At 49.5% G+C, this 19,870-nt stretch overlaps 2 protein-coding genes across 3 annotated transcripts in view; both read right to left on the bottom strand.

Moving 5' to 3' along the window:
- Positions 1-19,870, bottom strand: part of DRC12 (dynein regulatory complex subunit 12 homolog) — a 204,505-nt gene that overhangs the window by 145,727 nt on the left and 38,908 nt on the right. The gene's annotated exons all lie outside the window — the stretch shown is intronic.
- The window catches only part of USP2 (ubiquitin specific peptidase 2), a gene marked incomplete at its 5' end in the record, with an annotated part of 42,042 nt that overhangs the window by 6,597 nt on the left and 15,575 nt on the right, over positions 1-19,870 (bottom strand). The window contains 7 exons of one of the 2 annotated variants that reach the window (XM_083368774.1): positions 28-131; positions 2,006-2,070; positions 3,134-3,244; positions 3,776-3,887; positions 4,942-5,065; positions 6,895-6,945; positions 15,470-15,745. In XM_083368774.1, coding sequence (XP_083224900.1) covers positions 28-131; positions 2,006-2,070; positions 3,134-3,244; positions 3,776-3,887; positions 4,942-5,065; positions 6,895-6,945; positions 15,470-15,607 — 705 coding nt within the window. Of the gene's footprint in view, positions 1-27; positions 132-2,005; positions 2,071-3,133; positions 3,245-3,775; positions 3,888-4,941; positions 5,066-6,894; positions 6,946-15,469; positions 15,746-19,870 lie in introns of those variants that run through there. The other variant, XM_083368773.1, reaches the window with a different exon arrangement.

Here is a 19,870-nt window from a genome sequence, read left to right as displayed (position 1 = left end):
TAGGAGCCCCAGGGCGTGGAGGGTTACCTTGGCAATGGGTAGGGACAGGTCCCAGAAGGGATCAAAGGCGGTGGAGCAATAGCCGCAAGAACTGCAGGTCAAGGAACTCTTCAGCTGCCCAACAAAGAGATCTAAAGAAAGAGAAGATGGGGAATATAAAGATGGATGACCAAGCAGATGGTATGGAGGGAAAAGATGGACCTTCTTCTGCCTGAACCCTTGAAGAGATGCTTCACGTCATCCAAGAACGAGAACAGAGGATCTGATCTCATGGCTGTGCTATCTCAAAATACCCTTAGTCACAAACCAGCCAACTTGCTTTTGACCTCATTTGTTGTGCAAGCCCAGGAGAATGATGTTCACTGATGTTTCTCTCCGTAGGAGTTACCCATGGACTAGTTACGTGGATAGGTGTGATGTGCAACAGTGGCAACAGAAGTCAGTGTTTTAATGTAAGTTTTAGAAAGAAGCTTCAAAGTCTGGACTGGGATTGGATCTCAACTCCAGATTTCTCAAGGCCTTTTTGAGGCTTCTCTTCCCATGCCTAGACCTAAGCGTGGTGGAGATCGGTTTTACGTTCTTCCAAAATCAGCTGAGGAATTTCAGATATTGTGAAATGCTCTTTGAACTTTGTGGCTGCTGATTCCCAACCTGGTGGGTTGCCAGGTTAGTTGCTGGAAAGCAAACATGTTAATCACAGCCACAAATTTAACACAGCTTCTTGTGTGGCCTTGAATCACCAGGTAACCTAGAACTGAATGAACAAAGTTTAGCTGAAAGGTCAAAATGTTTTTCTAAAAAGTTAGCAGGAGTTTAGTTTGTCAAATTGGGGCGGGGTGGGGGTGGGGGGTGTCCAGCATGAGGAAGATTAATACAGTAAAAAAAGAAAAAGGTAATTTGAGTGGATTTTTATATGTGCCCTGTTCACCGCCCTGAGTCCTTCAGGAGAAGGGCGGTATTTAAATATAATAAATACTAAATACTAAATTTGATAGCCAGGTTAATTACTAAAAAAAAAATACCCACACTTCATTGCAATTGAAATGTTGCTTTGAAATATCCAAGGAAACTTTTACAAAATGACATTGGATAAGTTCTGTTAACAATATTTAGTCAAGAGTTCTATAAATATCAACAGTTCAGTGAACAAATTCAATGAACAGTTGCTTTTCCTGGCTTTGATCTGAGAACATCAAGATCACACCCGACCTGATATACAAATGTTAAAAGGAAACAAAGCTGAAAGAAAGTGGCAAGCTTGAACAAAAAGGAACCATTCCTTAAACCAGTTTTGAAAGAGGTAGTTATGCTGATTAGGCTCCTTAGGGTGTTTCTGAAGATTTAACCATCTTTGAAATCCACAATCAGCAAAGGACACAGTTGACGGCCAGGTCAGTGTAAGCCAATATTTCTCAACCATGGCTACTTCAAGACATGTGGACTTCAACTCCCAGAATTCCCAGGCAGCACAAACTGGCCTTAAATTAGCCAGGGTCGAGTAACACAGATCTACAGATAAGGGTAGCTGAGACTCTCCTGATAATTTTGTGAACCACCCCCAGTGCGTTTTGTCAGTTTAAAAAAAACGGATGCTGCTAGTCCTTATTATTCCAGTGTGACCAGCAACTCAACTGACAGAAAATTCCCAGGAGTGGGTGAAGGAAAGAGGCAGAGGGGCTGGTGTGGGGAGACCCTCTAGTTGGAAATGGGGTTTGACCCTCGCCTCTCCTACCACGGACCCCTTTCTGAGACAATCCAGACATGCTGTCCGAAGTCTGCTTGGGTGTCTCGGTCCAGAAAGTTAGCCAAACCATGGTACATCTTAATTTGGTTTTTCTTAACCTTGGCAACGTGAAGATGTCAAGGATTCTGGCTGTGGAATTCTGGAAGGGGAAGTCCACCCCTCTGAAAGCTGCCACGGTTGAGGTGGACCTTTTGCCTCGGGTCCAGCAGCCCCCCAAACTCCTTTTTTTTGGGGGGGGAAACTGCTCCACCAAATACTCACCCCCAATCCGGCTGTCTTCTCTTGCTAGGTATCTCATCCACATCTGCCTGCCCTTCTCGTCGTCCCTGCCAGAGACACGCAAGAGAGAAGGTGAGGAGGTTTTCTCAGCTGAGATCAGCATGGATGATTCTCCCAGAAGCCTCTGGGTTGGAGGGAGGCTGCCCCAAAGGCCATGGGCTTTGTAGTCCTCCCCCTTGGCTATGACCTTGGCAAGGTCCCTGCTCTTTTTCAACTACGCCTGCCAAGCTAGTGGGTCGTGGGGTTCAGAGTGAGCTCTGGGAGAGAGGAAAGCCATTCAGGTAACTCTCGACTTACAACGGTTCATTTAATGACCGATCAAAGTTACACCGGCCCTGAAAAAAAGGGACTTACGACCGTTTTTCACACTTACGACCTTTGCAGCATCCCCAGGGTCACGTGATCAAAATTCGGACCTTTGGCAACTGGCTCATACTTACAACCGTTGCAGCATCTCGGGATCACGTGATCCCCTTTGGCGACCTTCTGACAAGCAAAGCCCAGCGGGAAGCCAGATTCACTTAACAACGGTGTTACTCACTTAAGAACTGCTGGGATTCACTTAACAGCTGTGGCGAGGTCATAAAATGGGACAACACCCATTTGACAACTGTCTCGCTTAGCAACAGAAATTTTGGGTTTAATTGAGGTCATAAGTCGAGGACTACCTGTATTCGTTAGCAGGGAAAACTTAATTAAATTAAAAAATTAAAATTTCCCACAGATCTTTATTCATGCTTTGCTTCTTTCCTTTTTTAACTAATTTTCCGCAGGAGGAATGATTTGTGCCATTAGAGGGAGGGGAAACAACGGAAGAAGGAATGGAAACACCGCCGTTGTTTTATGTCTAACGATCGGACCGGCTTCTGCTCAATTTGCTGGGAAGGAGGGCGGCTTCTTCTGACCTTGTGCTTGAACCCAAACTGGCTCTCCATCTAACTGGGTCACCCTGATCTTCCTTTGGGGACCCAGCCCCATAGATGGGCCTTCTCAAGCAGAAGCTCGTTCAGTCCAGACCAGATCGGGGGCATCAGCGCCCAGTTGTCTCCAGCACCCCACCCCACCCCCCAAAAAAGCTTATCCCGGTGCTTTGCTTCTGCTGGGACTCACGGTAGGTGGTCCAGGTTGTCATTGTTGCCTTTTGGACGGACCAGAACTCGGTTCACCTCACTGTGGAGCCCGTCGAGAAGGAAGCGCAGGAATTCCTGGGCGTCCTGCTGGCTGCGAGAGAGGAAGGACAGGTGTCAATCTAAGCCCGTGGAGTCAGGACCCACCAAGGGATCCTGGGAGAAGAAGCTTGAGGAAGAATAAGGCAACTCTCTCCCTCCCCCTCCTATCTTATAAGGGTCCTTCTGTAGACATTCAAGGTTTACTTTTGTTTGTTTCTTAAATATACGAGCCACCCATCTCACTATTCAAAGTGATTCTGGATGGTTAGGATAGATTACTGAGGAAGGGAAGGGAAGGGAAGAGAAGACTCTCTCTCTTCATCAGATTTGGAAAGACGGGGCCCTGTGAAGCAGTGTTGGCTATCTTTGGGTCTGCTAGAAGCATCCTTTATTCCCTACCAGCATGCTGGACGCCAAGGAATGGGAGTTGTAGTCCCAAAGATCTACAGAGCACTAGGTTTGCTATGAAGGAATCCAGGGCTAGCCAATGCCAAAAGCCTGACTGAGACTCAAGCAGCCGCAGCAAAGGAGGGATGGCCACTCGTGAAGCAACAGAAGAGGAGGTGCTAGATCCCACTCTTACTTGTATCCCACAAAGCGGGGAGCGTATCGTTGAATCTGCATCTTGAATTCGGAAGGACTCACGGATTCATTGGGAGACGAGGTCCACAGCGCCTGGATGAGCTTGGCGAATTCTGGAAAGAGAGGAGGAAGCAAAGGGGGTTGTGAACCCACAAGCCCAGAAGAACCCAGCGTGGCCGTGAAGAACTAGATCTTGTTCCATCCTGGCTAGACAAAGGTGGCTTCCTGTGGAGAGCCACGAGGTCTAGCTTGCTTCCCAGCGGTGAGCAACATTAAAGGAGACCTGTGGGGCCCTCCTGGCCAGCAGCCATGTTGTTAACAACTGCCCGCGAAGAGCAGGGAACTGGGGGGGGGGAAGGAGAGAAGAATTCAAGGGATTGAGGAGTCCTTGGTGCTCTCTGAGCCTGGCTGTCTTCTTGCAGAGGTTTCATTTATTTATTTTATTTTATTTATTTAATTTGTATACCGCCCTTCTCCCAAAGGACTCAGGGCGGTGAACAGGGCAATAAATACTAAAATACAGAAATACAAAAATTAAGAAGAGATTAAACCAATGCCCAATGCAAGAAATAAATGACATAAAAAACAGTGATAAAACCCAAACCCATCAGACCAGGCCGGCTTGTTCAAACAAATAGGTCTTTAGATCACGTCGGAAGGAGCGAAGGTCGGGAGCCATCCGGAGCTCCACCGGTAAACGGTTCCACGGATCATGACCCAAACTAGGTAACATAACCAGGACTAGCAGTGATGGTGTTACCTAGTTGGATAATGAAACGTCTGCAAGAAAACAGCCAGGCTCAAGAAAGCACCAACGACCCTTCATTTCAACCCCAAGCTATAAATATTCTTTGATCTGATTTTTTTAATTAACTTTTGCCAAAGTATAAAACTAACTTCCGACTCTCTTTAGCACAGGAGAAGGCAAGAACATTACAACCAGAACTTTTTTTGCTTTTGCTATAAATATTCTTTACTGATTCAAGGGATCCTCCTCCTCCTCTTCCCCCCCCCCACCTGCTTTTCCTTCCCTCTGAAAGTCATCTGGTCCAGCTTTCTCCCCCTCCTTCCTTGCCCCCCTGCCATGAAGTGGCTTCAGGAGAGGGAAGACCGATATCTCCCTGCAGTGTTTGCCATGGTGCCCGGGCAAAACCTCGCCGCCTTTACCTGTCACGAGAGACGTCTGCATGCGGCTGTTGTTGTTGAGATCACGGACATATTGGCTCTGCAGGCAGTAATCACGCAGCTCTTTGGTGTTGCTCAGGCACTGCAGGATGGAGTTCATAAAACACTACAAAGGGCAGGAAAGAGAGACCCAAATGAAGGTTGCCGGACCATCGTCCATTCCACTCCATGTCTTTCCTCCAGGTGACACCTGCCCAGCGAGAATTTGGGACCCCTTTGATGAGCTTGGCTCCAGGAACTGTTTTCAGAAAAAGAATTAGGCACACCGGCCGGGCAGTCGCCAACCCTCTGGAGAGCATCAGATTTAGAAAGTGTATCTGCTACACAAGGTGTATTTTTTTTAAGCCCCTGGCAAATTAAAGGGGGTCACTGACTATAACCTCCACTAAACTCTGTGCCAGGATGGACCCTGTTAAAAAAAATAATAATCTAGGTACCCCTCTGATTTCCTCCTTGGAAGATCAGGTTTTAGTTGGCAGCGAGGCGTTACTATGGTGAAAAAATAATTAAAACACCCAAGGAGAAGTAGGTTTTTTTGGGTCTATTTTTTTCCCCTGCTCACCCACAGTGTTCCATTGCGTCCGTGACTGACTCATTGCTACGATGCACTTCCGCACACAAGTCACACACAGACACATTTTGTCACTCCTGTGCAGAGATACCCACCACTGGCTGGTGATGGGGGTGTAAATGGCTTTATGGAGCCCTCAGACCTTCCCTGCAAGCTCTTCCTCCATCCTTCAACCCAGATCCCATCTTTGGGGAGCAGGTGGAGTAGCAACAACCACTAGTGCTACTACTACTACTGGCTCTGCTCCTTCTCTTCCTCCTCCATCAGCCACTGGGTGGGAGCAGATTATCTGGGGGTGGGGGATGGTAGCAAGGAGGAAGTCCGATGCTGGTTCCTTTCTCTCTTCTTGCGGTTGGGAGGAGGAGGAGGACCCAGATGTTTGCCCAAGAGGGAACTCCCTCCCTCCCAAGGAGGAACCCACCCACACAGCCAATGCTAGCTCTAGAAGAGGGTGTGTGTGTGTGTGTGTATGGGGAGGGTGAATTCCCCCATGTTCATTTGTTGTTTTATAAGATATCTTGACTCGCTCACTTCCAAAGAGCTTCTGGTGGTAGAAGAGGCACATAAGGCTGGGTTACAGGGAAGGGAAGTGAGATTAGCCATGTCAGATTTGTGGCATGAAAAGTTTGCTTTCTTTCTCTTTTTTTTCTTCCCTTCCCTTCCCTTCCCTTCCCTTCCCTTCCCTTCCCTTCCCTTCCCTTTCTCCTCTCCCCAACTATATTGAGCCCAGCGGTGGGATTCAGCTGGTTTGCATCACTAACCGGTAGCTAATTTTTGGTTGCCCGGGCCCAGAACGGACTTCCAGAACCGGTTGTTCCCATATTTGAATCCCGCCACTGATTGAGCTACGATGAGAAGGATAATTCACAGCAAATCTTCCTTGCTCAAAATGACAGAAAAGTCTGCTGATGTAGCTATGAAGGGAAGGTTTGGGGACCAGAAAAATTGTGTGTGTGTGTGTTGGAACGGAGAGGACTGCAGGCTTCCTGGCGTTGCGGGCCACTACTTGCCTGCACCCTCTCTCGATGCAAATACATCTTCTTTGCCTTCGAGTTGTCACATATGGGTGGGGCCGGGTGACACTGTTTTCTGAAATAGTTACACAACTCTTTGGGGGCTCTCCCCTTCCTTCTGTGCAAGTGAGAACAAAACTCCTCGCAGTGTCATCCGAGAAGCGGAAATGAGGTAAAACAGCCAGCAAAGGCAACTCAGCTTCCTCAACCAGTCCCAACCGGCCCAGATTGGAGAGCTTAGCTGCACCTCTGGGAGGGAGGGAGGGAGGGGAGGGGAGGAAGGAGAATGAAGAAAAGGGAGGGAAGAAGGAAGGAAGGAATGGAGGGAGGGAGGGAGGGAGGGAGACTTACAGTGTTCCCAAGGTTTCGGAGACCAGTCAGACCTTGTACCGTTTTTGAATTCTGTGGAGAAAGAAGAGGAAATAGACCCATTTGTGAAAAGGCAACCTTCAGACAACCACTCAAAACTCCAGGCCAAATTCGCCACGGGGGGGGGGGTGTCCCACAAAAGGAGACGGGGACAACGGAAGGCAAGGATTCCCACCCAGCTGAGATTAGGAAGACACTGCCTTCTTTTATTTTTCCCAGAAGCCATTTGCAAGTATCCACTGTGATAAAAGGCTGGCTGTGTAACTCCCTGGGGGCTGGGAGGATTCAAATTGCAAGCCCCACAAATCAAATCATTCTCCTCCAAGTGGGTAACCATGCTGGCTGGGGAATTCTGGGAGTTGAAGTCCCAGATCTCTTAATGTGGCCAAGATTGAGAAACACGGCTCTGGGGACCTAAACGCTCCTGAGAGACACCGAACCCCTTTTTCTGACACCCCCATTTATATCCCAGCTTCTTTCTCACCAAACGCTGTTGCCGTCATGTTTCTAGTCCTCTATTTCTTTCTTAATGCAGCAAACATTTCCACAAATGACAGGGAACTGCTCTAACCGATTTGTCGAAAAATACCACACCTAGCAAAGCCATCTCTGGAATCGGTGCATTGAAAACCAAAACAAAAAAGCCACACAGAGCAGCTTGCGAGAGACCTAGAGAAATCCACCAATGCTCAGAGACTGGCATGAACTGCTCGGCCTTGGCCACCTGCTGGACTGGCCCCTTGGGCAAAGGACTGGCAGGGGGCAAAGTCTTGCTTTCCAAGCGGTCTGGTGACGAGTCAGAATCGTCAGCAGAAACACCGCAGGATCTTGGCAGTTTATTAGAGCCGGGACATAAATTCTTGGCACGGATGGCTGCTCGGAAGAGGTCCAGCTGGCAGAGACCCAGAGGCCGCTGTCCTTGCTCAGCCTCTCCTTGGTGTGTGGTGGGGGGAGGAGAAACGGGGCAGGAAAGGCAGGGAGGGGAACCTGCACCAGGCAAGGCAGAACTTTGCACCCCTAAGAAGTGAGTCCTTTGCACACCCACACCAACCCACAAACCAGCAACAGGAACACGGGTAATCTTTGATACACGAACGCAACCGAGCTCAAAATTGCTAAGCGAAAAGTTTGTTCAAGCGACTTTTGCTCCACTTTACGACTTTTCTGGCCACAGTTGCTAAGTGAATCCCTGCAGTTGTTAAATGGGTCAGACGGTTGTTAAGTGAATCTGGCTTCCCCATTGACTTGGCTGGGTTGGGAGGCCATAAAAGGGGATCACGTGACCCGGGGGTGGTGGGGAACGCTGCGACCGTCATAAATAGGAACCAGTTGTCAAGCATCTGAATGGAAATCACGTGGCCTCGAGGAGGCTGCCACAGTTGTAGGTGTAAAAAATGGCTGTAAGTCACTTTTTCCCCCCAGTGCTGTTGTAACTTCAAACGGTCGCTAAACAAATTGTTGTCAGTCGAGGGTGGCAAGGATTGCAAGGAAAGGTAGGCTAGGCAAAGCCCAGATCCTAGGCTTGACCTGGTGAACTTCTGCCTGCTGCTACTTTTGAAAAGACCAAGCTGGGGAAGGGGGAAGATGGGGGAGAGGGCTCTGATTCTTCTCTGTTGTCGCAACTGTCCTGTGATCTTTGCTTCTGCAGGTGGATCCGCTCTGCAGCCAAAGGAGTAACGCAGAAAAGGGGAGCGTCCAGAAACGTTGAGAGAAACTGACCAGGGAAGAGGGGCGATTTTGAACACTGGCCTGGGAAGAAAAAGAATCCAGCATCGTTCTGCATGTTTTCTGCTCTGCTTTCTGATGAGGAATTGGCAACTTAAAAAAAAAAAGAAGAAAGAAAAAAATGTGGGAAAATCCTAGTGCTGAATTCTTGCTTGGTTGGCCCACGGGGTTTTGGTCTCTGGCTAAGCAGGGACTGGGCTGCGGAGGGTGGGAAATGGGAATGCCAGGTGGGAAACCCAGCACGGAGCAGGAGCCAGCCTCTTCCGTATGCAGCGGAGGAAGTTTGGCCTCGCTTCAGCTTCAGGAGGGACAAACCTGGAGTTAACTAGGGCAAAGATCTTTGAATCTTGGGTGAAGCACTTACAACACGGTTCGTTGGCTTCCAGAGACCGACTTTGACCTCCAACTTTCTGTCCGCCCTCTGGAAGCCGAGGCCAAACCTTGAGGACTAGCTGCTTCCCTCCTAGCCTGCCTTTTAGCCTCCCGTCAAAGATTCAGATGCAGGAGAACCCCCTGATGTGTACGTGTGTATGTGGGCCAGCTCTTTATCGCCAGCCGGATTTTTCAGCCAAAGGCCAGATGGGGAGATCTACTCCTGCCCTTTCCCCAGAAAGTTCTGGGGTCCTGGGGTCACCCTGCCCAGCTCTCGAGGGGTTCGTCTTGCTGCTGGCACCCCAGAAAGTGAGGTGAGGGAGGCTGCTGCGCCAGTGGCTCCAAATAGCGCTTGCCATGTGCGAGTGGGAGGAATCCAGCTTTCTCCTTGACGACTGCCCAAAATAGACCGTCTCCAAACAGCTCTCGCTTCCCTTTAATTGTGCACCGAGCGCTTTGAACAGCCCAGGTTCCTGTCGAGCACGAAAAAGGAGGGAAGGGGACTCATCTCCTCCTCTTCCTCCTCCTCCTTCCTCCCCCCTCCTCCTCCTTCCTCCTTCCCCTCTCTGCTTCCTCCTCCTCCTCCTCCTTCTTCCTCCCCCCTCCTCCTTCCCCTCTCTGCTTCCTCCTCCTCTTCCTCCTCCTTCCTCCTCCCTCCTCCTCCTTCCTCCTTCCCCTCTCTGCTTCCTCCTCCTCCTCTTCCTCCTCATTCCTCCCCCCTCCTCCTTCTTCCTCCTTCCCCTCTCTGCTTCCTTCTCTTCCTCCTTCTTGCTCCCCCCTCCTCCTTCTTCCTCCTTCCCCTCTCTGCTTCCTCCTCCTCCTCCTCTTCCTCCCCCCTCCTCCTTCTTCCTCCTCCACCTCCTCTTCCTCCTTCTTCCTCCTCCTATTCTTCCTCTTTTCTCCTCCTCCTTCTCCTTTTCTTCCTTCCCCTGTTCCTCCACCCCCCCTTCTCCTTCTCCTTCAGTGGGAGCACAGAAAGGACGTCTTAAAGGAATACGCAAATTTGCACCCAGTGCCCACAAATCTCAACCAAAGCCAATCCCTTCCCAGCTCTTCTTCCTTCTTCTTCCAGCCTTTCCTCCCCCAGAAGCGGCATCTAAGGCGGAAGGGATGCAACCAGCAGGAATTCAAGAAACGGGCCATCTGGATGGAGGTACACGTCCCACCCACAGGAGACCCCCTCTCACCAAAACCTGAACATCTTTTGAGGAGGCACCGAGAGTCTGCATCCTAGGTCAGTGTGTTCAAATTGAGCCGTTTGAAGAAGCGTGGGTTTCCACTCCCAGAAATCCCCAGTCAGCATGCTGGTTAGGGAATTCTGGGCGTTGCAAGTCCACCTATCTTAAAAGTTGGCAAATTTGAAAAAACAAACAAACCCACATCATCTTTAGGTTATATCCTACGGCTGGTAAAAAGCAGGCTGTTTTTAAAGAGGTCCCTTATTTCAATGGATGCTCCTTTGGGTGTGCTGTCATCAGTGCTATTAAAAGCCACCCAGTGACGTGGCCAATACGATGGGATAATCAGGGGGTATTTTAGAGCCCTGGAGAGGCCAGACTGGAAATCTTTTATCATGACGTCCAGAGGGATGAACTCACTCATGTTCCAGGCTAAGCTACTTATGCCGTGACAAGGATAAAATGGAGAGCAGGGGAGGCAGTGTTAACGTAAAGGAAACTCGCTCCGTCCCTGGCAGAAGGTGGATTAGAAACGTCAGTTCTTCAGGGCAAAGGGATCTGTGGCTATTTCAGGGACAGAAACCGTCCGTGGCTCTTTATGAATTGTGTCCACGATTGCAAAACAGGGAAAGCGCAAGACAGATGCTGGCTGACTACGGAACTCAGGAACTGATGCGTGCCACCGGCTAGATTTTCCTGGGTACCAAAAATTTGCAATATATTCTTGGGATCAGAAAATGCAGTCTGCAAGAAGTAGAGTAGTCCTCATTTAGTGACCATACTGAGTGCCAAAAAGGTGCAATATATTCTTGGAAGCAGAAAATGCAATCGGCAAAAAGTACAGAATGTCCTCATTTAGTCACTACAATTGGGACTGGCAATTTGGTCCTTAAGTGAGTCGGTTGCTCAGTGAAACTGCAATGGTGCTTTATCATCTGACTTGAGTTTTCCTTTCCTTTAAAGACCTGCAAAGGTCATAAATGCGAGAACTGGTTGCCTTGTTAATTTTTCCTTACTGTTGTTAAGTGCAAACAGTCGTTAAAGGAGGAGAGCCTGCATGCTCGAATTCTGAACACAAGCAATCATTACGTGAAAAGCAGTAACCGGGGGGAAATTCTAGAATAGAATAGAATAGAATAGAATAGAATAGAATAGAATAGAATAGAATAGAATAGAATAGAATAGAATAGAATAGAATAGAATAGAATAGAATAGAATAAATATAGGAATGAAGAATAGAATAGAATAGAATAGAATAAATATAGGAATGAAGAATAGAATAGAATAGAATAGAATAGAATAGAATAGAATAGAATAGAATAAAATAGAATAGAATAGAATAGAATAGAACTGGAAGGGATCTTGGAGGTCTTCTAGTCTAGCCCTTGCTCTAGTAGGAGAACCTATACTGTCCCAGACAGGTGACTGTCTTCTTGAAAATCTCCAGTGATGGAGTGGCCACGATTTCTGGAGGCAAGCTGGTTGATGGTCCTCACCGTCAGAAAATTTCTCCTTAATTCCAGGTTGCTTCTCTCTTTAATCAGTTTCCATCCTTTGTTTCTTGTTCTGCCTTCTGGTGCTTTGGAGAATAATTTGACCCCCTCCTCTTCTTTGTGGCAGCCCCTCAGATACTGGAAGACTGCTATCATCTCTCCCCTATTTCTTCTTTTCTCTAGACTAGCCAAACCCAAGTCCCGCAGCCGTTCTTTGTTATGTTTTAGCCTCCAGGCCTTTAATCCACCTTAGTTGCTCTTTTCTGAATTTTTTCCAGACTCCCAACATCTTTTTTTGTGATATGGTGACCAAAACTGGCTGCAGTATTCCAGGGGTGGCCTCGCTAGGGTTTTATAAAGCGGTACTAACACTTCGCGTGGTCTTGATTCTCTGCCTCTGTTTATACAACCCAGGATTGTATTAGCTTTTTTTGGTTGCTGCTGCCCACGGTTGGCTCATGGTCAAGGGATCGTCCACTAGGACTCCAAGGTCCTTTGATCTGCTGCACACCTGGCAGCGCTCAGAGGCATTTATTTGGCGCTAGTCCGATTTGATACATTTCAGCTGGCTTGGGTGGTGGGTGCCTTTTTCCAAAAACCAATCTGGAGATCGAGGCCTTTTGGCCCTGGCAAAGACTGGCAAAGGGTTGGAAGAGCTGGGCGCTCGGCACCTGAAATGACCCCGCTGCTCCTGCTTTGCTTAATCCACCTCCTTCCCAAGAGTTTCCCCGCCCGATGGAGACAAAAATTCCTCAAGGAGAAACCGAGGAACTGAGTCCTGGCACATCTCTCTGGCATGCCAGACCTGTCAGCTCGCATTCCTCAGCTGTGCCTGGCATCGGGAACCTGCCCTTGCAAATCCCGCACCGGGAGGGAGGCGAACGTGCACCTAGATACCTGGGAAGTCTGTCAGGAACCCCAGATGCCATCTCGTTTCGCACGCCAGCAAAAATACAAACAACCAAGCCCTCTCACGCGCGATCTGAGCCATCCTGGGCAGTTTTCCCTTGCCTGCTTTTGAAAAAAAAAAAATTCACCTCTGGTAGCACAGGGATGGGTGCCTGGGCCTCCCTTGGAGGGTCTGGATGTGCCTGGGCACCAGGGGCTTTTTCTCAAGGATAATGCAGGAGCATGCTTTGCTAAAAGCAATCGGAGGGCAGGGGGGTTGTCTCCTTCCAAAGGCCCTGCATAGCTGGCTGGGGAATTCTGGGAGCTGAAGTCCAACTTGCCCAGGTTGAAAAACACTACTTAAAAAGTTGCAAAAATCACCGCCGACCACCGCCACGTTTGATCACGATCACATGGGGACCTATCAACCCCCCCCGCCCACCCACCCAAGTGTAAGGCATTGCCTTTCTCAGCAAATAAAGGCTCCAAACGTGTGAGAGGTCCACAGAAGCTTGACAGCCCTCACTCAAGTTTCGTAGGAGGTGAGAGAACTTTACAAAGAGAACCGATGAAGGATGCGTGATCATTGTTTATGCCTAGGTGTCTGTCCATGGCTAATTTGATCTCCTTTCTTTACTGTATCAAATGCTGCCCCACGTGAGCTCACGAGCCTCCCACACTCCACACTGGCTCGGCTGTCCCCTCATTTCTCTTCCAGCCAGCTGCGATTGGAGCATTCCAGACCCAGCCTCTTGTGCCAAGGAAGTGCCAAGTTTGCACGGGGCAAAGAGGCCGGCTGAGCTTTTTACATAACCAGGCCGGCTTCATTCAGCTGGCAAACAAAGGCACCGGCCTGCCCCCACCCCAGGTGCAGGAGACAGGTGGTTATGTAAGAGGCGAGGTGCACCTGAAGGGCATGAATCCCACTGCGAGGCAGGTCGATGCCCAAGGATATTGCAAGACAATCCCAGCTGGAAAAACAGGAATCCCGACCCTTGATCTTTTCTCTCCAGAACTCAGAATTTCAGCCATGCATTGCAACCCAACCCGCCACAGCTCCTTGTGCCTTCAAATTCAGAATTCTCCCCCCTCCTCAGTTATGCATGGGTTAACCTCTGCATGGGGGAAATGAAAGACTGATTTTCAGAGGAAGGAGGTCCTCTGAACGGAGGCCCCACCCAAAGGAACTGGGGTCACCTTCCCCCAAGATTGAAGATGAGTGCCCTGCTGGAAAATGACTCCTTTGGCTCCAGAGGACAAAAGAAGGGGGGGCACAAGTGTCCTGAGCATGGAAAGGCCTTTGAGATAAGGGGGAGGGGGTGGGGGTAGGAAGATTTAGAATTTGTATTTCCTGCCTCCCCTCCCCACCAGCTATTCTTGCAAATTCCCCTCTTCTGCAGGAAAGAGGGGAAAACAAAGGGTCTTCAGCCCCTTTTGAGGCTTTTGGTAAACCTCCCAGGACTTATGCATGTGTCTCTTGAATTCCTGGAGACTGGCTGGCTAGATGGAAGCCCCCCCCCCCCCCCATTTTGATCTCTTGTTCTTACAATGGAAAAAAGCCAGCAAGCTGCTTTTAACCAAAGCTTTTAAGAGGCCCAGCTAATGCGTTGGTGACTCTTTTTCCAGACTCTGCATGCAAAGGGCTGTGTTCTTAACAACTGTTCCTCAGCCCTTTTTTGCTTCTCTCTCTCTCTCTCTCTCCCTCCCATCCCCCCCTCTCTTTAAAATGAGGGCTTCTAAACACAGGCAGGGTCATGAGGGACAAATTAATTGCCTCTCCCCCCCCCCTTGTGGTTTCAAGTTGGTGCAAGAATAAATGCTGTATTCGGGTATTCTGAGATGGACCATTGATATATTGAAGGAATTATTGGAGAACTGTGTTAGGGTACGGGGCAAGAAATCAGAAGTTTAATTTGAATTTAATTAATTTAAGAAATTTAATTCAAAGGCATAAGCAACTGCGGCTCAGGACAGCTTACGCCTTTGAATTGAATTTGTCTGTCGGAAAAGGGGCTAGCAGTTTCCTGATCTTTTATGGAGCGCCAGAAAACCGTTGGGGTGCCCCCATCAAGACTAATTGATCCAGAGGATGTTGTAGCAAACTGCATCAACCACCAAGGGATCAACCAGTCCAGGGGTGTCTACTAGATAAGGTCCTAAAAGCCAAAACGCCGTCAAATCTTTTCTGCTATGTGCATCCTGTGTGGAGCTGAGCCACTGTAGATGTTTTGACCATACTTTGCAAACACCCCCGTTCCCACCCGTCCCTGGAAATGCTGGAAAAACTAATTTAACTCTCACTCTTCCATCACCCAACTTTGAGCTGCTCGCACTACAACCCCTATCATCCCCAGCAGGCCGCCTGGGGCCCATGGGAGTCCCAGCCCAGCCCGTTGGTCGCCCCCAATTTGAAAGCAGCTCTCCCAGGGCTTTCGTGAGCCCCAGGTTGGCTTCACGCGCACCTTATTCAACCCGGTGGCTGAATTCCAGCCTAGCTAACGGGAACTAACCGAGATTCAAAGCAAGCCGCTTCAGCCATTTCGCCCAGTCGGCCTCGGAGGGAGCCCGAAGACGCGCGCCCGGCCGCCCCGCGAAGCCGCCTTCAGAGTGCCGATCTCTCCGGCCCCTGCTTCCCCAACGCGGCGCCCTCCCAACCGGCCAGAGCACGCCTCCTGCCACGGTCAGCCGAGGACCATGGGAGCTGGAGTCCGAAGAGAGATTTCCTCCACCACCACCCACCTCCCGCCCCGGCATCTGGCTTGACCACCCCCTTCCCCCCCAAATCCCGGGTGATCCGGTGCCCCGCGCCAGGGGGCAGAGAGCCGGGGCAAGAGCCCGGGGGCATCTCCCCTCCCTCCCTCCCTCCCAGCCAGCCAGCCAGCCGCCCACCCCCTCGCCTACCTTCGCCTTGTGGACCATCAGCCCCACGAAGGTGGAGAGCAGCAGCGAGCCGGGCAAGGGCGGCCGGGGGCGCAGCTCCTTGTGCCCGCCGGGCGGCAGCTGCGGGGCGGGCAGGGTGACCGTGTAGGAGTTGCGCATGCTGCCGCCGCCGCCGCCACCACCGACGGAGCCTCCGCTGCGGCTCTGGCGCCGGGCGAGGGGCGAGCGGGCTCCGGGCACAGCGGAGGGCTCCGGCTCGGGCTGGCAGCGGCGAAGGCGCCACCTGAATCGCCGCCGCCGATCTGACCTCAAGCCGGGCGGGCGGCGGGCGGGGCTCCCGAGGGGGAGGCGCCGAGGGGGGAGCGCGAGGGACGGACGGCCAGGCCCCCTCCCCTTGCTCAGGGCGGGCTCCGGGGCGGTGGCCCCTCCCCAAATCCCTCCCCTCTTCCCGTCTGTTCTTTCTATCTATCTATCTATCTATCTATCTATCTATCTATCTATCTATCTATCTATCTATCTATCTATCTATCTATCTATCTATCTATCTATCTATCTATCTATCTATCTATCTCCATCTCTCTCTCTCTCTCTCTATGTATCTATCTATGTATCTATGTATCTATCTATCTATCTATCTATCTATCTATCTATCTATCTATCTATCTATCTATCTCCATCTCTCTCTCTCTCTCTATCTATCTATCTATGTATCTATCTATGTATCTATGTATCTATCTATCTATCTATCTATCTATCTATCTATCTATCTATCTATCTATCTATCTATCTATCTATCTATCATCTATCTATCATCTATCTATCATCTATCTATCTATCTATCTATCTATCTATCTATCTATCTATCTATCTATCTATCTATCTATCTATCTCTGTTTATCTGTCTATCTGTCATCTATCAATCCTCTCCCTCACCCTCATCTGTTGTGTTACAGTCGTTTGATGAGTGTTAGATTAGCATTTTAGAGGACTTTCCCCCCCCTCCAAATGAAAGACAGCAATGCCAATTTTCAGCCATTGCTGCCCCCCCCTCCCCAGCACTGCACTGCAAAAAGAGGAAGGTGATGGGGTGAGATTGGTTTTCCCCACCCTTAATTTTAATAACTGCTGAAGCCTGGTGAAACTTCTCAGAGAAATAGAAACTTACAATGCAATCGTGTATGAAAACTGTATTTCAAAGGCTGCTTTTTCTTTCGATTTCTTTCGATTTTCAAGCCAGGCTGGCCCAAGGGGCTTTCCTGCCTGGGGCGAGCCCCCTCCCCTTCAGCTCAGAGGTTTTGTACTTAAAGCAAATCCTTTGGGGTCAGGAATGTGCAAAATCCCCCAGGTTAGCCTTTCTTTTTACATATCCCTGGCAGACAAAACTCAGTAGGGAGGGAGGGAGGGAGAAACTGCCACTTTAGCCCTTTTGCCCAAAGTCACTCTTTCCTTCTGCTTGGCAAGGCTGGCAGCCTGCAACGGGTTTAAAAACTCCAGTGGCAACTCAACAATGATACACAATTTAAAGCCAGGCTGTAACGCTGAACATAATTTTTACAAGCAGGTGCTAATGGGAAGAGAAGACAGCCACAGTAAGGACAATGGTGACATAATGCAAGGATCCTGATTCATTTTAACGACGTTTCTGTGCTTTCCTAATATCCAACTGCAAAGCATGATGAAACGCCAGCCTTGCCACCCAGGTTCAAGACTGCGAGTACTGCAGAGTTGCAAACACAAGAAAACCAGGAAAAGACTTCAGGATCAAGCAACAAACTTTCAAAAGTCCTGTGTGAGTCTGTCTATACATCAAATATTCGCTTGTAACATAATGTAACCTACAACATGTTCTTGGAACTGGATCCAATTGCTGGCACAGCTGTTTGCTTTCAGCTAAAGTCGGCAGGGGGCTGGACCCTAGGAAAAAATAATAGTTGGGTCTCGGTTTTGAACTGAGTTCAAATCCTACCCATCAAGAACCACCTGCATGCTGAAACAGTGTCTCTGAGATTGTCCAGAGTACTCGTCCTTTATCAAACTATCTAATCAATAAACTGCCTATCTTTCTTTATCACCAATGCTGGGTGGCACACACACACCCCATTTAAAGTTACAACAGCACTCACAAAAGTGACTGATGACCATTTTTCATACTTTCAACCGTCGCAGCATTCCCCGGGGTCATGTGATCAAAATTCAGACCTTGGCAGCTGGCATGTACTTAGGACGGTTGCAAATGTCCCGGGATCACTTGATTCCCCCTTTGGGACCTTCTGACAAGCAAAGTCAATGTGACTAACTTAACAACCGCAGTGATTCACTTAACAACTCTAGCAAGAAAAATCATAAAATGGGGCTAAACTCACCTAACAAATGTCTAACTTAGCAACAGCGATTTGGGAGTCAATTGAGGTCATAAGTCGAGGACTGCCTCTGTGTGTGTGTGTGTGTGTGTGTGTGGACAGAGAGAGAGAGAGAGAGGGAGGGAGGGAGAGAGAGAGCTCAAAGCACGTATTATAACATCTGGAAGAAAAATAACACAAATGAACTGCTCCCTTATTTTTAATAAATCAAGTCACGTTGGTTCCTTTCTCTCTCCCCCCCTCCAGGCAAACCTCTTTGCACAGGCGCTGCAGGGAAAACTAAGTTTAGCTTAGCCGAGGTAGAGCTATTTTTGGCCAGGTTAAAAATAAATCCAAGGGGGAGGGGGTGCAGAGCGCTGGTTGTTCCCCCTCCCAGCATCATTTATCGCCTGCAATGCTAAGCCACTCTTCGTCAGCACACTCCTGTCACTCCGTTTAATGCTCCCTGGAGCCCAGAGATAAAAGCGAGCCAGAGAGGCAGAGCCAGAGGTGGGAGGCGCACTGGAGGCGCATGACCTCATGCATGCATGCACAAGCACAGCCCAGAAGTGGTGCCTCGTTGAGTTGCACACAGCCATTCAACCAGCTTCAGGAAAGGGGGCCGACACTTATGTTGTTGAGTCTTTAGTGCAGCTCCGTGTGGCTGGCAAATGTTTGTACGCGTGCAACTGGAACGCAAGTGCAACCCCTATGGAGCTGAGTTCAGAAACACACACAGGTTCATGGGAAGGGCCGGTAGTTCTCAACTTATGACCATTTGTTTAGTGATTGTTTGAAGTTACAATGGCACTGAACAAAGCGACTTATGATTATTGGTTTATAACACCCTTGCCTTAGAGGATGCCTTTGAGAAGCTCAGAAGCAGGCCTAAATTGCCCTGATCCTGTAATTACCCTTCCTTGGGGTCCACTGTCGACAGATATACTATTCTTGCACAGGGAGGCTCTTGCATTCTTTGCTATCATTGGCAGTCCTCCCTCAATGAACTTATGGCTGATCCTTCAAATATATTTGACTGGGCACGATGGACATCAGAAGGTGCCCTCTCTACGCATCTAGATATTGGGGGTGTTTGGTCTTCTGAACTCAAAACCCCTTTCCGGTTGGCTGAAACTCAAGATTTCTCCTCTAAGCGTGGCCAGGGCTGCCTCCGGCCATTGGGGAAGGAACAGCTCCTAGGGAGAGTCAAGATTCCTGGAAGCAAACTTGGGGATGAAGCCTGAGGCCATGCAAGCAACTCTTCCATCTCTCTCTCTCTCTCTCTCTCTCTCTCTCTCTCTCTCTCTCTCTCTCTCTCTCTCTCTCTCTCTCTCTCTCTCACACACACACACACACACACACACACACACACACACACACTCTTTCAACAGCCCAGCCCTCCCTGCAGGGTCAATCTAAGCCCCCCAGGGCTTCACCCCTTGCAAGTGAAAAGAATTTGAACAGGGGCAAAATCTGCATAGGCTGCAGATAGCAAAAGCGGCTGTCTACTTGATTGCAAGTGGTTCCACCCAGAGGGAAATGCAGAAGCTTTGATGGGTCTAGAACAGGGGTCCCCAACCCCTGGGCTGTGGTCCATTACCAGGCCATGGCCTATTCAGAACCGGGCCATGCAAGCTGTGGGTCGGTGTGCACACCCGTGCATGCACATGTATGCTAGTCTGCAGCTTGTCCAGGCTGGTCCCCTTCCCCCCTTGCCGGGTGGCCCAGCCATAAAGGTCTAGAAGGCGGGTAATGGGATGGAGACAGGCCTGGGGGAAGGAAGGGGGGGGAAGACATGCAGAGTGCCTTCCCCCCCCCATTTCACCCTGGCCCTCTGAAATTCAGGCAGTGCAACTAGCCAACAATCATCTCAATGATAGCATCTGGACCCATTCTCCTTTATGCTAATTGCCCCTCTGCAAACTGCTGGCCTCTTGATCTACCCAACCTTGGATGACCTCTGAATGGAGTATTTCACAACCTGTCCCCCCAGCCTCATAATTCACCTTCAGGGGGGGCTCTGCTGCTCTTTCTTAAGGCAGCCTTCTCCCCCCACTAGTGTAAACCTTCTGCTTGTGGCTTT

Source organism: Vipera ursinii, assembly GCF_947247035.1.
Source record: "Vipera ursinii genome assembly, chromosome: 8".
Lineage (NCBI taxonomy): Eukaryota > Metazoa > Chordata > Lepidosauria > Squamata > Viperidae > Vipera > Vipera ursinii.
This window is presented reverse-complemented; position numbering and strand designations above follow the sequence as displayed.